This window comes from Gasterosteus aculeatus, chromosome 6 (genome assembly GCF_964276395.1).
Source record: "Gasterosteus aculeatus chromosome 6, fGasAcu3.hap1.1, whole genome shotgun sequence".
Taxonomy (NCBI): domain Eukaryota; kingdom Metazoa; phylum Chordata; class Actinopteri; order Perciformes; family Gasterosteidae; genus Gasterosteus; species Gasterosteus aculeatus.
Window position 1 is genome coordinate 9,531,630 of NC_135693.1, and position 18,264 is coordinate 9,549,893.

Below are 18,264 nucleotides of genomic sequence, written 5' to 3' on the forward strand. Positions count from 1 at the left end.
GGGTTCATGCCGGAGACCATGGAAATGTATGTAAATGCTATGTGTTTTTGTAATGTATGTTGCTGTTTCATCTTGGTCCTCTTTAGGTAATCATACATGTGATAGGTTGTCTGAAGGGAAACAGAAACAAATAAATCAAACATTTGTGTTGAATACTCTTTAATAGTCGTATAGCTCAGACAGACATGAAGAATGATGAGTGATCATGTTTGAATTTTGGTCCTAATCCTAGTAACAATTACTGGTTTAGAAAAATAGGCATCTTCTTATTTTTCTTGTTAGTTATCAGCAACGGAGCGTCGTCAAATTGACAAGAAGCTTTACGACGACATCAGCAACAGACATCACTACCTTGTCTGCAATCAACGATTTCTTCTCTTGTATCCTTTCTGTTGTTATCACTGGTCTTGGTGCAGGAGGTGTTTTAGTTTGGACCCCTCTGATAATGTGGAGAGTAACGTGAACATGTTTTGCCTCAGGGCTTCAAATGACAACTTTAGCGGTAAATCCTTCAGGTTTTTAATATTTAAGGAATGTCTGTATTTGCACTCCGTGATAGCGTTTACGAGGCATTTTGTTTAATAAATCCACTGAAGTAAGGCGTGTCAGGATGAGTTAAGTCTTGTCTCGAGTGGCATTGCACAGCTGTAGTTTGAAGTAGAAAATGGATATACAGTACATTGATAACAGGAATACACATATTCTCCGTAAATGAACGATTTCATTGCATATAATACAAAAAAATAGATATAGAAATATTTATTTTTTAGGTAATCTGAGAGTGTAGTTGGAGACCATGCCATGGACTACTGTCTCTTCTTTTAAAAATATGCTAGTATCTATGTGTTAGACAGCATTACATTAATAGGCCATTCAACTTAATTGAAGGCAAAATGAGAGAACTTACATTTTTTTGACCGAAACGTGTAAATTATTGATCAGATATGTTTTTTTAATCTAAGTTATATGTTGAACCACAGCATCATAAATACTTCCATATCATGCATTTCCTCTCGCCTATAGCTCATAAATAACAAATCTCATAACTTTTCTAAACCGCTATCTCAGACATTGTTCTGGTGTGTGGTTCGGATCGATCTCTTCAAGTATTTGACATGAACAAAGGTATAGTCGCCGCAACGCTCCCGGATGCCCACAGCAGAGCCGTCCACTGCATTACACAGAACAAGGTAGGACCACTTCATCTTTCACTTATGTCTATATGCCTGTCTGTCTCTCGTCCGTCAAATGACACAATATGTGAGGCCGAATGGAGTACAGTAATACTATTAGATCACTATTCTTAGAATCTTCAGAGAGGAAAAACTGTGTTAAATGTTTTTTGTGTCCGATATTGTCTTCGGAAACCTATTTTCTTCTACTGGTTGTTAAAGCATACGACAACCTTTAACCTTTGTGAATGGATAGACCCAAAGACATCTCATCACTCCTAAGTCTAGGTGATACGTAAACCTGACCCACGCGGGTTTTACTTGGCATCGTTTGTGTGAGCCCCATCGTTCATTTTAGGGAGGGTTGACTATTTGGCAGATGTCCCGGTCTTACATAAGCATATAACTTCTATGAGTGCCGGTGAGTTACGTAAGGCATACATCATCTTTGAGGGAATAAAAGTGTCGTGTAAATGAAGAAGTTGTTTGAAATAAAAGAAGTAAAAAGTACCCCAAAGTTTCCATGACAGACAGGCAGGACATCATCACTATCATTCATCTTGCTGAGTGTTTAAAAGTAAAATCCCTGGAGCAGCAGGATTAGGACTGCACAGAGCTTGCTGTGGAGTTTGGATTAATGCTGTTCCATGATGCAGTTTGGGTTCACGTGGCGTTACACCCAGATCACTGTCTTGGACCAATATGGGCCCAATTTGCTAGTGTCTAATAAGTAGACAACTTGGGCTTGTATCTACATCCATTATAGTGCTCTGAAGAATTAAATACTGCATTCTCACAATGAAACTCTAATTATCAGTTATAATTAACATTTCAGCTATCAAATTGTCCTGTTTTCACTCCTATTTGCCCACTTTGTAATTACAACAACAACAACAACATGTATTTCAATGATATAATTATGGAAAAATACTAATTATTAAATAACTTATTGGAATACTGAAAAGTATTTATTTGCGAGAGAGCAAGAGAGACTTGTACCCACTGACCCGGGGGTATTGACCTGTGCATACTTGACACTCAAAGCTAGCATGGATTAGCTGGACACACTGCAGCTAGTGGCATGGATTGAATGCATCAACTCATTCAGCTGTGATGCACTGTTACTCACAGCTGACCATACCCCTTCGACCACAAGGTTACTGCTCATTATCACGCCAGCTATTGTGTGCCATACGCTGTGGAAAGTCTGTTGTTTCAGCTTGGCTATTGCGTCAATGTGGGGTCCTCTGCACGGGCGCCCCAGGGCCTTCGGGTGCAGCAGGATTAATACCTGCGGATCAGAGGGACTGCCCCTGCCCGGAGACTGCACACGCAATATCGGCCTTCCAGCCGCTCTCGCTTTCTTGTCGGGAGGTGGACCAAACATCAGGAACTGCAGCATGTGAAGCAGCTTTTCCCACTTCAAGTTTCCATCGCCTATTTTGCAAAATTCAGCTGGAACTCATCAGACCAGAGGACTTCTCGGAAAATGGAACTGGAAATGCCCTTTCAGACTCCTGTTCTCACACTCTCAATGGAAGTCAAAACATAAACCTTCTTTTTCTCTCATTTTTTCTCTCTCCTCTTTCCCCCTCACACCACCAGTGAGTCAGTAACATACAAAGAACCTATGAATCAACATATGTCTTGAGATCAGGCATATTGCTAAAAATTAACAATAAACTATTTCAGTTTTCCTTCCAGCTTAATGGGCTTATAAGAAATAAGAAATTCAACCTGCCAAAAACAATGATGGTGCACTTCTACACCGGCATCATTGAGTCCATCCTCTGCTCCTCCATCACCGTTTGGGACTACAAGGGCAGGCTGCAGCGTGTCATCCGCTCTGCAGAGAGGATGATCGGCTGCGATTTGCCGTCCCTCCGGGACGCTAAAGTGATCAAGAAAGAATGTAGCCGACCCCTCTCACCCTGGCCAAAAACTGTTTGTGTCCCTTCCATCTAGCAGGAGGCTGAGGTCCATCAGAGCCAAGACCTCCCGCCACACAAACAGTTTCTCCCCGTAGGCAGTCGGGCTCAGAGCCCGGATCCCCAGCTGCCTGGCATTTTTGCCTGTTCACTTAATCTTTTTTAATTGTATTTTAGATTTTTTATTGTAAATTTGTATCTTTTGTTCAATGCCGTGTATGTAGCACCCATCATGAAAATGTCCTTGTATGTCCAACATACTTGCAAATGTTTCTGATTCTGATTCTGAATCTGAAATATCTACTTTCAGGGTGTAATAATGCAAACTGCATTAATAGCTTAAAATCTATTTGCCAATTTTAGATATACTGTACAGCAAAAAGATTTTCAACCTTTTTTCACTCAGGCATGTGCTGACAAGTCTTCATTTATTTATCTTTTGTGTACCACAGGGCTCCATGTTCAGTACACAGGCGCCAGATTCATACAACCTCTTCCTCACCAGTGCAGTCACGGATGGTGTGAAGATGTGGGACCTACGAACAATGAGGTTGGTTAGTCCATTCGGTTGGATTTATATTTCAATATGAGTGGCAGTATCCTGGATATTCAGGTTTATTCTGTTTCTGCAGTTTCTGCAGTTTTGTGATAATAGATGGAAAATAATAGTAATAGTTCAAAACCTGTGAAGACAACTACGGTGCCACCATAATTGTATACAGCAACTAAACCAAAACAAGAAAGTATTGATTCCTGTACAATACACATTCAACATTGTTCTGTTTCTTTATTAACATTTTGGAATTTTGTCTAATAGTGTTAGCCTCATTGAGTGGCATGGAATTGTAAAATTACTTTTACATCATGAAATAATAGAGAATGATTTTGGAGTACCTGAATGAAACCTTAATCAGATAAAAATTGTGATAATATGATATTTACTTTTTCGAGTTTCTAACAGAAACGTGAAATGATAACATTTACCGTTTACATGTTCTTAAATTATGAAGAGAACCAATGTTGTCTTTTGTTCTTTGCTATTACTGGGAGGGAAACATTACTTTATATTTGAATTACATAAAACATTTTTTAAGCAAACATTCCTCAGTTGATGATTCAATCTGCAATTGTTCAGTTTCCACAAGTACATAACTGAGAATTGTTTTGCTCCATATTGGGCTGATAATTCAAGTAGTCTCTCTTGGATCTCAAAATGTTCTTTTTGGCCTGGTAGAAGGTATTTTTGAGTGTTTCATTATTTTATGTCTGAGATGGATTTTATTAGTTTAACTCAATCAAAACCAGATGTCTATTTGATAAATATTTGATTTGATTTGATTTGATTTTTACCTGGGATCCGCGTCAACCTCGGGTTCTTAGAACTGTCATCAAGCATCCCTCAGCAGATGCCAATCCTTTAGAGTGAAACATATGAATGGAGAATCAGGTTGAATTTTATCTCCATTTTTTGTCCCCTTTAACGTCTCTCTGATTGTGTAAACGCGTCTGTATTCACCCCAAAACAGAGTAACAGGTGCGTAATTTATTCTTTGCTGCTATTGGAAGTAGTTAAGTCAGTTCTGGGTATTAATGTTCACCAGAATATCCTCATGATTTAACAGGGCAATAAAACAGGCCCTGGAATAATGAGTTGCATGAATAAAACTTGTGTGGATGCTCCTCATATTAATGCAATTATTTTATTTAAAGTAGCTTTTTCTTTCAATTGGACAAGTACAATTGACACTACACTACAGTTCTAAAAATGACTCAATAAATATTTTTCATGATATTTTTTCATGATATTTTTCATGATATTTTCAAATTATAACATGATACTGTTGCTGTCATTCAAACATTCAAAATCTAGGATTTCCTCATGTCTAAACAGCTAAAAAAGAATAGCTGGACCAACGTTACAATCCCCGTTCTGACCTAGAAAACCAGTGTTTATTATTAAAGTTGTTAAACTGTTTCTTATCAGTGTGATAATGTTATCCAGAACTACTGAAGGGGATTGAGAAACAGATCAATCTTGCTTCGCATCAAAAGGAAAATAGATTTCAACCATATTCTTCATGCGTGGCTGTTAAACATGTTGAATGCGTTGCTTCGCCATTCCAAACTCTCCAGGATTATAAGCTTCAGAAAGTTAGTTTTTTTTTGCTTACTGTTTTTTAGCCTTCTCATCGTACTGGGTATATCGAATGTCTTTATAAACACCTTTAAATATGACCTACTTTTAGCCCGCCTTAATGACATTAGCATGGGGATGTCAAAGACGTGCTCTCACTGTCAAGGCCCTGCCAACATGCCAGCCCCCACAGAGACCCTCGCTGAGCGAGCTGTTAGCGGCATTGTAAAGACATTACATGCTGTTGCAAAGCCAAAGACACAGCACAGAAGTGGCATGAGGGAGCCGTTCATCATCTACTAACTTCTCTTTCCTTTATTTTGCTGTAGCCATGCTGAACTATTTTTCTTCTGCTGGCTAGGGGTTAGGGTTGTTTTTTAAAGGTTAAAAGTCTACAGGGTGGCATTTTTCTCTTTGGTAATTCTTGCGGGAGTTCCCCATATTATATAGACTTTCAATCTTTATCTGACACCCAAATACATCACAACATATCACTGTACTCGTGTGTGAAATGCTATTCCTTCCCATGTCAAAGATTACTCCCTTTAGAAGTGTTTTTTTATTTATTCTACAGTTTTTTTGTCACTTTCTGTTGCACAGCTTTTCTTGGCACACTTAATTCATGGTCAAATAATTTCCAATGGATGAAATTATATATTTTGTATACAAGATATATATATATATATATATATATATATATATATATATATATATATATATTAAGTGCTTCTAATATGAACATTACGATGAAACAACACAGAAATTATGACCTTTTTAATTCCAATGGTACCACCAACGGAGCAACAAAGATTGTATTATGTCACTAGCAGTCAAATAGTCATCATGTTGCATTGACCTTGACAACTTTATAATATCTCATCCTCAGGTGTGTACGGCGTTATGAGAACCATGTAAATCGCTGCCATCCGTGCTCTTCAGCCGTATCACCGTGTGGCCGGCTCATCGCCTCAGGCTCTGAGGATAACTGTGTATGTAGACTTTTTTAGTTTTTGTTCAGTACAATTTGACAAGATAATGTTGACCATCAGTAATTATGTTTTCTTTTTCATTTTTTGATGTGGTCTAATTGAGGCTTCTGCACATCAGAGCCAAAGAGTGGTTGGTTGTGTATGAGTTCAGAGCAGTAGCTTTTACACAACACAAAAGGTTGAAGGTTAATGTGGCATTTAAAAGTATCAGTAAGATCCGATATGTATTGATTATGTGTTTCTGTGTATCAGTGTCTGGCACGTTTATCTGACCCTAACTATTGAAGTAACAAAATATGTTATAATGTTTAGACTCCCATAATGCAAAGGTGTAGCTAAGCCAGAGGTATTCTGACCCAAGTGGATGATATGGGATATACTTTAGGTTGTTTATATCTAACTCTGCCTAATAAAGCAGAGGAGAAACAGGAAAATATCTGAATTTCTTTTTCAGCTTCACCTCCATTTAAGGTGAGAACTGTTTGTGCTTGACTCATGAGATTTGTTTTTGGACTCAAGCCTTTTTCCAAGAAAAATCCAACATTCATGTTGAAGCAGAACTATTTAATTGCTTTTCCAGACAGTGGCTTATACTTGCTTCAAGACGTTTTTAGAAGTCTGCCTCCCTTTTCCTTATCCATCTCTCTTTTCTCTTGGTAGTGCTTATGGAAAGCAGTGGAATAATATATGCATTCTGCTGGTTATTATTAATTATGGGGACTCAGCACAGCACAGACATTTGAGAGCATCTCTGTCGAGATCAGACATTTCCAACCTTTCTTGGAAATCGGTTGAGTATATGGTAGTTAGCTACACCATATTTATTTGTAGCTGGCCTGAGACTTCCATAAGCCAAACACATTTGTACTTGTCCAAATATATCAAAAGGCAATAATGGAAAACAAACCCTGAATACTTTAAAAAGACTACCTAGATCATGTTACACATTTTCCCAAAACACAAGGCCAAAAACAATCAAGTGGAATATTATTTCAGTGTGGTCAATATTAACCTTTTATTCGCTCAGTATTATCGCTGCTCTCAGCTTCAGTTACAGTTGATATAAGCTGAAGCATCTGGGGATCCATGTTATATTAAAGCATTCCTGAAAGAACGTCTTTCTTTCAAGTATCTAATACGCCGCGCCACACACGTCACACGCTTAGGACAGGAGACACTCTACCCATGGGCCGTTTATACAGAGCTCACTTTTGAAGGTTTTTTTTAGGGAAAGATAATACAAAACAGCTGCAGGAATCTGATGAGTCGTCATATGGTAACAAACATCTCTGCATCTGTTTTTATCTCTACGCACACAAATGGATCTTAAAACTCACTGATTGTATTTGGTTTGTACTGCGCTAACAAGCTTAGGAAACATTAGCTATCTACATTATATGTAATGTTTCAGTTTGAAGTTTATTCTAAGATTCCTATACAAGCAATTTACAAATGTCTTATTGTGTACCAAAGACAAGTGTAAATTCAATTCAATACAAGACCCACGAGTCAAAAAGATAGGAAAAAGTACCTCAAAACAAGAAAAATAACTGTTTTAACACATTCACCCACTGGAAATTTGCCTGAGCAAAGGTAGCATGCCACATTCCCTCGTCACCAAGGAGCAAAGGAACCTTTTTAGTCTATCATGTTCAACGTGGATTCCAGTGCAACACAACTGACCCCACCCCCTCGCCTCCACCAACCACACCCGTTTCACCCTTTTTCTCTGGGTTGCCCCAGCAAACATAGAAAACATAGAAAAATGTGCCTTTTACACATCCAGGAGAAAGAACCATGTGCATGGAGAGGGCGTTAACCCACTGACGTTATGCATATGTCCTTTACTCTCGACCAAGCAAACATAGTTGCCAACTCTGTCTCGCTGTTTTTATTCATGGCCGACAGTGGGAGGGTCTTTCCGAGCCTTTTTATGGTCTTGGAAGATGCACTGACAAAGCCATCCCGCAAGGCGTTTCTTGGATAGGGCTTTAACGGCCGCACCATCCGGAAGCACACCTTCAGTACGTCTAATGGGGGCCAGGACTTCACAATAACAAGGTCAACACGCAAACTGGGCAATTTCCCCACACGGGGTGGAATACAAAAAGCATCCAGATGATTGACCTTGAACCTAAAAGAGGTCTTTGAGTTCTTAATGGTTACGGAGGGATTTGGTCATCTACACATGGATGAACGTGGGGCAATGACGGGGCCGTTATGCACACATTCTCTTGGCTGAGATTGATACAACTAGCAAAGCCATCTTGATCCTTCACTAAAGCCTAGAGTAGATGGCCAGTTGCATTGCAGGAAGGAGGCACGCTTCACTGGAAAGTAAAACTGGATTTTCAAGTAGTTACGGGGAAAAAAATCTATTGACTTGAAGATCTGCCTGTTAATCACTGCATGTGTACGAAGGGGGCTTTGTATGTATGTGCTGTGGTTAAAACTCAGGTAACTTAAACAGAAACCCTAAAGCTTTACCCAAAGTGGAAATGATGCAAGGTAAATCCACATCTGTTCATGTCTGCTTGTGTCTTTGTGTTGACTTTTTCTGTGGTTTATCACGTTTAATTTGTGCACCTTGTTCAGTCTGAACACACTTGCATGTTGCAATGATTGTGAGCATACATTGAGCTGCACTAGGAGGCACGATTAAATGACTTCTTTATATATTTCTATGGTGGGTGAACATTGCATTGGTACAGTTGATACCTGTTTTTTTCTCATTTGTGTCAGGCATACATTTATGACATACGCAGCAGCAGCTACCTCCACAGACTTCAAAAACACTCAGACACAGTGCTTAGTGTGACTTTCAATCCTGCCATGCCAGAGGTAAGAGCTTGTCTTTACTTACGTTTACTTCTATTATTTCCTTTCTCTTGTTGCCCCATCTTCCCAGAACAACTATATCATCTAACACAAGGCATGTTCTCTACATTCCAGTAAACTGTTGACCATAGTAAATATTCAGATATCAGACAGCTGACGTAAAACCAGAAATTGTGTTTAGTTTTCAGATGTTGAACTGATTACCTTAATCTGTTATAAACACCCCATGGGACACGCAGACGGGCAAAAGTATTGATTCCACCCCTGATGTTTGCACAACTGTTTAGTAATTATCTCAATTATCTCACTGGTATGAAAGATACATACTTTTTGGCTTGAGGCACATGTTTTATATCTTTATGTCAATCTGTTTGATTGACATGATGCTCAAAGGTACATTCAATTTTTCAAGTAGAAAGTTTAAACAGTAATCTGCAGAGTTTGAAGACACACTTCATAACTCACAGCATGCTTGCTCCCCGTCAGCATATCTGCTTATTCTTTTTAGTTTGACAGGACATAAGGGCAAGGCAGACATTTAAAAAAACAAAAACAAGAATGGTTGAAAGATATATGATCAATTAGAACACAATTGTGAACTCTTACTACAGTTGCTGTAAGACTTTGTAATGGAGGGATGTAACACTGCAATGTTCAAACGTGTACAAATAATCAAAAAAAACGTCTTTTGTTCAGTGTAATGTCTTTTATTTCCCGGAAAATACAATCAGATCTTCTTCATGTGTCACTAACCATCCCCAAAGAATCTGCCAAGAATTCACCAGTCGGGAAATTCCAAAATATGTTTATAAATAGGAAGGCTTCGGTTCTGCAGCAAATTAAAGAGCTGTGATAAGTTTCACTACTTTAAGAATACGAGCATGATAGCCATAATATGCTATCTTAACATACATTTATGTTATGTATGACACATAAACACTAATTGTACAATGCAGTACTTCAATATACTTTTACTATTTATTTAGTCTTTGTGTTTTCTTTGGTAGTTTTCTACCATAAATAGCTGCGCATGACAAAGGAGTGCCTTCTCATACTAACCAATATTCGATACTGCTGTTAACTGTCTGCTCCAATGTTTCCAAAGCAATTTTCTGAATGCAATTAGCACACAGCTGCATGGGCATTCACCACTGCACAGCGGCTCTTTTGTCTGTTCACCCGAAAGGGAAAGGGCTGTTCTTGATCAGTGACTGAGAACAACATTCACTGCGGCCCACCTTTCTCAGGAACTCTTAGAAGAAGGAAGGCCGTGGCCATTTTAGATGAAACTGCATGAAATTGAAAGATTCACATCTTTTGACTTGATTTTGTCATATTTCATTGGTTTGACAAAACAATCCCCACCGCGGTCGACTTACTGGTTTTTAACCGTATCACACAAAGTTCATTGGTGTAGGGAGTTTGCTTAGTTGTCATGGAGATGGTTTGCGCAGTAAATGTCACGATTGCATGCATAGCTCTTTAATGACTAGTTCATTCTTCACATATCACCACAGTTTTCACCTTGGGAAAAGTATTCCGACAAATCAATACCAACTCAAAGTCAACTTGTTAGCGTTGATAATTCTTTCATTTTGGTTGGTTCATGTGTCATGTTATGCAGATGGATTAGTTCACATCATTCACATCACACAAATATATGTATTACATATGCATAATTATATTATTTGTTTTTCCATGCATGGCGCAAATTAATAAATATAATTGATCAAGATGCATTATTATGATTATATAGTAATTCCATTTTGTTCATACTTTTGTCATCCTGCAAAGCAAAAAAAAGGCAGAATACATGTTGTAGTTTTCACTATTCCCCTCTTGATTTAATAAAATAGGAATATTACAGTAATGAAAAATAATATTGTGGTCGTCGTGGCGCAGGGGCTAGAGCGGGTGTGCTGGGAACCGCAAGGTTGGAGGTTTGAGTCCCGGCTGCCCCATGTCTTAAGTCGAAGTGTCCCTGAGCAAGACACCTAACCCCTAATTGCTCTCCTGGCAAAATGTGAAATGCCATGGGTTTAAATTATAATGTAAGTTGTTTTGGATGAAAAGCGTCTGCTAAATGACCTGTTATGAAATATATAATAATTGGTGTTGATGTTGCTGCAGATTAATTTTTCTATTTCTCAGACATACGCTTTGTGAGGATGCTTATGTACAATGTAATGCAGTCAGTCTGATGCTAGAACACACCATTTTCCATTGTTGGAAAAAAAAAAGTGTCAATATAAAAAGTGGTCAGAGTCAAAGTTACCAATGAATGAAAAAAATACTAGCAAAAGGTCCTCAACTGTCCCACATTTCGGATCCAGATTTTTTAAATATTTACTGCTGTGAGAACCCTCCGATGCCAGGCACAGACAGATAATGCAGAGCTCATTTTCCACTTATGTTTTCCATCCTAATACTTAATAGACCATCAAGCAGGCAGATCTACCTTCAGGATTTGTTCCCTCAGGTTTATTCCTGTACTTTAGGCTGTAATGAAAGACCCCAACTTTTACTGTCTCACTTTGTTGTCTCGTAAATTCTTGTGGGATTCCACATGGCATACCTCTGTAGAGTTCTGTAGGCTCTCCTGTGTTAGACACACGTATCCTGCCATTGCAATTTATTTCATCACTTGCTACAGGGGTAATTTTGTCTCGGCTGGTTTAACACATACGGTTGTTCTCTTTTTCCTTTATTCTTAGATTAGTTGGGGAAAACATAAAAAGCTGTGTCTAATTTGTGTCGTGCTAGACACAAAGCAGTAGTATTATTGAATCTGTAGCTTCATCAAATCATTTTAGAATTTTAAAGCTTCTGGATCACAAGTACAGGCAAAGAAAAATGCTGTAACCAGAGGGAAATCAACGGTGACTTCTGAAAAAACGGTTACTGGGTCACAGTAGAAAAAGGAATTTCAAGGAACTGTGCTCCATTTGGGATACGCAGACTCCTGTATTGTCTCATCTCCAGCTGTCAATATCTCAAATTACATTGTTCCACATAAGCAGTGGGCATTTCTTGGTAGCATTTGCCTACGGTCAGCGTATTAGAGGTATATTTTCTTTTTATTGGACTGCCATGAATGTTAACAAAACTATTTAATTTGATTTAATATAAATAATAGGAAATGTTGTTTGAACCACAACTAGTTACCTGTGGTTGTATTTAAGCATCACAAATGTTTCAGTAATCTGACATGAAAAATGTCAAACTATATATTGTTATAATAATATATATTGCTATATATATTGTAAGTAATACTATATTAAATAATTATGGTGAACAAGGTTTCCTGTGGTTCAGGAAACTGCACTCTCCTCTCTCCCAGAGACACCAGTGCACAATTTCTAAATGCACACAAGTTTATGTTTGTTGATATTACTATAAACTAAATCCAGTACTCTGTTAGTATTTTATTCCCAAATTAGCATCAGAATGAAACAAGAACAATTATATAATTGTTTTTTGATTAAGTCAAAAGTTGCATAACTTTATCCCTCATTTTCCCTGGTGGAGTAAATGCAGGACTTTGGCCGCTTATTGACACAAGCAGCTGTCTTCTAAAAGTTAACATGTTCCATATCCCAAACTAAAAAGATGAACTAAGAGTGAATCATCTCACTGGCTTTCATGCTCAGTGCTTCTCGTGCGTCCATGTCAGCATGTGTCATCTTTGCTCTTTGCAGGCATAGCATGCAGCTGGCATTTCCACTAGACATGTTTAATCTATCTTCTCATTTGTGGCCATTTGTCATCAAAAAATGCTATCCATATCCTTTAGACCTTTTTGCCGGACCCAAGAGAACTAATCACTCTCCTTATACTGTTGCTGCCAGACAGCAAATACAGAGGTGAACTCTGCTGTCTGCTTGAGAATGTCACATTAGAGTGGGACACAGACTGAGCTGAGACAGTCTCTCACCGAAATCAACACAGCTGGAAGGCAATGAACAGGAAGTGAGGAAATGAAGAGTTTGGGTCCAGTTGCAAAATCATTTTTAAGTGCCAAGTCTATCGCATCTAGTCGACTTTCTCTGTTAACCGTGGTTAGTTGGTGTTTGTTAATAGTGTCTTACTTTCTTTGTATGAGACTCTGTGAAATAAATGAACAGCGTTTGGTCTGTGCAGCCTAAATGCATTGAGGTACATTTATCTCACATTTATAGTTGGCATTGACACAAAACGTTTAGCTAACACATGTTGGGTGTATTACGGAACAGGTCACAACCTGGGGGTCTATCTATGACCGGATATTCTCTGCACTCTGTGCATAAGTCGCCACCAAAACGATCACCTCTATCAACAGACTCCATTCCTTCCACTGACAGTGCATGTTGTAAGCGTATCAGACTGTTGACTTCTTTTTTCCATCACTCATGTGTGTTCTTCGTCCGCTCTCATCATATACAGTACAGAACATCCTGGTTTGCTGGCATTTGTCAAATCTGTGGTGGTGAATGATGGCCTTCGGGATGGAAAAACACATTACTCTCATATCTTCAAAGCCTCAGCTTTTGTCATCAATTTCTGCAGACGGTCAATTTATTTTGTCCAGAATACCAACATTTGACATCGAGTTGGGAATCTAACACAGATTTCTCCATAATCGCAATTTTCATTCTTGCTTTGAACAATTGATTTATGGTATTTTTTACAATGTGGTATTGAGCCTCCACAACTGACAATAATTTAGGATTATGTAACATTTGTGACACACCGTGCAAACTGCCAATCTGATTTACGATCACAGTGGCTGATCTGTTTTGAATAAGATGTTAATGTACTGTTTCAAATGCACGATCTATGATTAAATGATCAAAAGTCAAATGATGCATTAGGACAGCCTGCATTGTGAATAAATCTAAGAGAAAAAATACATAAACTGTTTCGTAGAAGAGGATGGTGAGGAAAGACGCACTCACTTGTGACCTCTTTCTGAACGTCAACAGTGAGTCACCTCGCAAGAGGTACTGACTTCTGAGCTTTAAGGTCCCCCAAAGTCATCAGCCCTCATCAGCTTAGCTTGCTTAGACCTCACTGAACAAAGGTTGAAGGTTGCAGAGATGGAATGTGTCAGTTTACAGATGTTCACCGCATTTAAAAAAAAATCTGTTTATGTTGTTTTCACCTTTTTTAGAACATGTGTAATTTAGCTTCACCACTTCATTGCATGTTTAAATGGAGAGGATAGTTGATGAATGAAGCTGTAGTTGCTGGCGGATCTGATCTCTGACCCTCTTATGTTTTAAGTAGCTATTTTAGAAGCCCGGGGGCAGGACCCAGACAGCTTGGATATTGTTAGTGAAGGTCATTAAGCAGGTGGTCATGGAGAAAGAAGACTTCTTGACAATATAAAAGCTAGTTAAAAAGTTAAAAGCTCTCGAAGTGTTTGTTCCATGGGAGTGTCTCAAACACTTGTATATGCTTAAAAACCCTGGTGAGAAGGGGTATGGTGTAATGTGTTTGTACACTACCTTTTTGCTGAAATCTTCATGTTGTTTAGGCTCCATACATAAATCCCATTTGTGTCTATGGGAGTGTGACTGCAACATTCAGGTAAAAAGAAGATTAAACCACCCCAGTTTAATCTCTTGTGTGTTTTATTTCAGGCATTTGCACCTGCACGCTTTCTCCTGCATAAAAGAGCTTTAGTTGGTCAGAAAAAACGAGCCAAATGCTATTTTTAACACTGTTTGGAAAATTGCTGTTTTCCAAGATTGGCGCTGTTAGCATACTTTAAAAATAACATCCATCTTTAAAAGACCAGACATGACATTGATGCACATTCAGCAGAAGTCAGGTTGAAAATACATTGAAAAAAGAACTTTGTGAACAACTGCCTAGAAGCATGAGTTTTCAATCATATCATATTCTCTCTCACTTTGGGCAGCTCAAAATAAAGAATGTGAATATGAAGAATACGAGAATATCACAAGCCTCATTCTGAGCCCCAAATGGAGGGTTTCCTATTTTTTCTTCATTTTCTTTACTGGCTGATAGAAACAGATGAGATAATGTTCCCTTCTAGAAATAAATATAGTGAAGAAATGATTCTTGATGCTTGTTAGCACGTGTGTATGTTTGCACACGTGCTGCTTAAATGGCTGTTCAGGTTGAGGGTAAATGGTAGTTTATTGATATGTCAGTGTCTTATTAATTTTTAAGCAGTTGACTCACCATAACAATCACTGGCAGGAACCCCAAGATTAAGCAGTTATTTTACAGTCCAGGCCTCATGGCTTCATATTTATGTGTGATTCATGGCAGGTATTGAAGACCAGGAATTTCTACGAGAAACACAGTATGTGTCTTGACCTTGGTAATGCTACTCCTTTTTTAAGGAAACAAGTGCTATTATGCAACGTGGTCCTCTAAATAGAGTCGTAAAAGTGACGTTTGCCACTGCGGTTCCAGGAAAATATTAAAGGTTACGATATTGTAACTCTATATACACATGCACGAGCTGAACCCCGTGACCGCAGCAGAGCCAGCCAATCAGGTTGTGACTAGCCGAGCATGTGCAGACCCCCACAGTACATAAGGCTGCACACCGCTGTCTGCTCCTCTACACCTAATTCGGCGTCGTAGCGACAGGGCTATGGTGCCCCTTAGTTAAAAGGCCTCTGACAATTATTTCATATATATTAGAGGACAAAGTGGCTGTGATTAACATTATAGGCCTTCAGCCTGGGCTGTTACAAAGCTTCTCCTTGCTGACGAAGCCGTGCCGTCCACGTGTGCTTCGAGTGCATTACAGTCGTTCGTGTCGTCGCGCCCCGCTGATCTGCTCATGGATGCCGCTCACACGGTTATAGATGCTTTTTGTTGTGGTATTAGTTGTCAAAGCATTCATCACGCTGACATCAAACACGTCACCATCTCCTGCTGAAGAGGTCAGAGATCTGACAAAGACGTTACACACGTGTGACTCAGGCTTAGCGCTGGCAAGGTCATTTAGATGCAGCGTACACGTGAATTGAAATGGCACGTACTCTACTTGTAAAGCATGTCAGCAAAAATACATTTTTAAAAAAATCAAATGCTCCTTTGGTGGAGGTACGCGTTCGTGTGTGACCTCATTGTCTGAACGTGTAGCACCGCCCTACAGTCCCCCGTCATGTAAACACTGTCAGCTCTGTCTTTGGTCGTAGTTTGCGCTGTAGGTGCTGTTAGTATCATTCGCTTTAAGTAATATCTTTGCCCGAGCTCTCCCGGGGTGTCATGCTGCTCCTTGACGTAGTGAATAAAAAGTGGACATAGTCATCGCGACGTCACCCTTAGGTTTGTCAACTGCCATTTTGAAGCCGCTAGTTTGGCGATTTAACCGTCGCCATCTTGGATTATGACTGTCAACATTTTGGTGTTTGGGAATTTACCATATTTGGAGTAAGGAAGAGTGGTTTAGAGACGTGTATAGTTCTCTGGTTTGGGCATCAAATCACAAGCCTTTATCTGCACTATGGTCTTTTTACTCAATGGGACCATCATTTATTACATGAACACCCTGCTGTATTGTATACTTGAAAATGGCAATTAAGACCATAATCCCATGTTCCCAAGGATAATTAAGGTAGTAAATCAAGTGAAAAGAAGAGTCTTTTTTTATACTCATACAGTCATTTTGCAACTGGAGGAGTCGCCCCCTGCTGGACACTAGAGAGATTGGACACTTATAGACACAACCGCCTTGGCTTTGCTGGGCGGAGGCAGACGTCGCTGCCTGGTCCTTCCACATATTGAGCACCCAGCAGACACCGACCGAAGCAACTCAAAAGTGGATTTGGAGCTCCGGTTCACTCTTACTCACAGCAAAGCATCAAATAGAAGGCTGTGAAGCCATAAAATCTTTCCGGACCTGGCAAGCCTGGCAAGCCTACTGAACAGAGTCCAGTAAGGGGCGGGGCCTGTGAGAGCTTGAACCACATGTGTAAAAGCTAAACGTATGTCTTGGCTTTTTTTCTTCTTTTTCTTTCCTAGCTGCTGACTGGGACCCTGGATGGGAAGCTGAGACTGTTTCAGTCAAGCAGTGGGGCCCTTCTGTCTCATGACACCAGCGCTGCTGTGCACAGTGTCCCCAACATGACTGTGTAATTACAGCCGGCTGCTGCAAAGACCATGCAGTTTCATTAAGGCAGATCCCCCCCCCATTTTTTTTTGTTATATGTTGTGTAACTTCTCTGCTTAATTGCGGTTTATCTTTGTAAAACATCCGTCATGTGCATCATTAGATCTCTTTTGGCCGGGATTTAAAGGGCCATCAGTAGTGTCTTTCATTAGATTAATCTAACTACATTATTGTCATGAGATGATGATGGAGATATGTTCTCAATTACAGATAATTACAGCTACCTTTGCCAAAAAAAAATGGAATCAGTAGTTATTCCCATCTGTTTGTCCACATTCTGGATGGTGGAGCATCAGATTTTCTTTCCTCAGTATGTGGAACAGATGTAGACTTATATCATATGGCTGCGACGACTACTTCACAGATCAGCACACAGTATGACATCAACTGGGTGCAACACATTTGGCTGCAGACACACACAACTACTGTTCATACCGACACACCCGTCCGCAATGTTTAGGTTGTGCATATACTCTTCACGCCCACAGTCACAACAAAATGTTACTACGACTGACATCAACTGTGCAGCTGTAATAGAACAGAATAAGAAAGTAGGACTCTGACACTGTAAAATGCACAATTACAAGGGCAGCATAAGTAACTTTGTACATCAAATTACACGTTTGTCTTAGGTTCTGCTTAACAACCATTTCCGTTTTATGTTTCTATTTATGATCTCCATATGATTTATTCTTGTTGTTACTAGTTACATGATACTATTATATATGCTACTATGTATCGTAGTGATGTGATACTGTGCTATCATTGCTTCTCTAACATTCTGCAAACAGGGTTGTCAGCTAACAAACAATAAAACGTCTCGATATGAGGGAGAACCTCAACTCCAACGCTGAGTTGCTGGTTTTAGTTTCAAAACAATATTTTTCCACACAATGTCTTCTTCAATAGTTTCTATACTATTTAGTATTATTTTATACTTGTGCAATGCCTGGTCCAAACATGCCTGCTCAGAACGGGCCCAACGCTGTGCATGTGATGACACAATCAACTTCACACTCAACACTGCACTTCCTTTGGTCCTGACAGCAAACCTGCCATAGTAGCA

General features: G+C 39.3%; 1 protein-coding gene across 2 annotated transcripts in view; it reads left to right on the forward strand.

The window, feature by feature from the left end:
• wdr27 (WD repeat domain 27) overlaps nt 1–18,046 on the forward strand; it is a 34,649-nt gene extending 16,603 nt beyond the window's left edge. Inside the window, exons 19-24 of one of the 2 annotated variants that reach the window (XM_040177894.2) lie at nt 283–380; nt 1,069–1,190; nt 3,553–3,650; nt 6,121–6,223; nt 8,966–9,064; nt 17,051–18,046. In XM_040177894.2, the coding sequence (XP_040033828.2) occupies nt 283–380; nt 1,069–1,190; nt 3,553–3,650; nt 6,121–6,223; nt 8,966–9,064; nt 17,051–17,164 (634 nt within the window). In that variant the 3' untranslated portion in view covers nt 17,165–18,046. The remainder of the gene's footprint in view (nt 1–282; nt 381–1,068; nt 1,191–3,552; nt 3,651–6,120; nt 6,224–8,965; nt 9,065–17,050) is intronic. The other variant, XM_040177896.2, reaches the window with a different exon arrangement.
• Nucleotides 18,047–18,264: the final 218 nt, after the last annotated feature.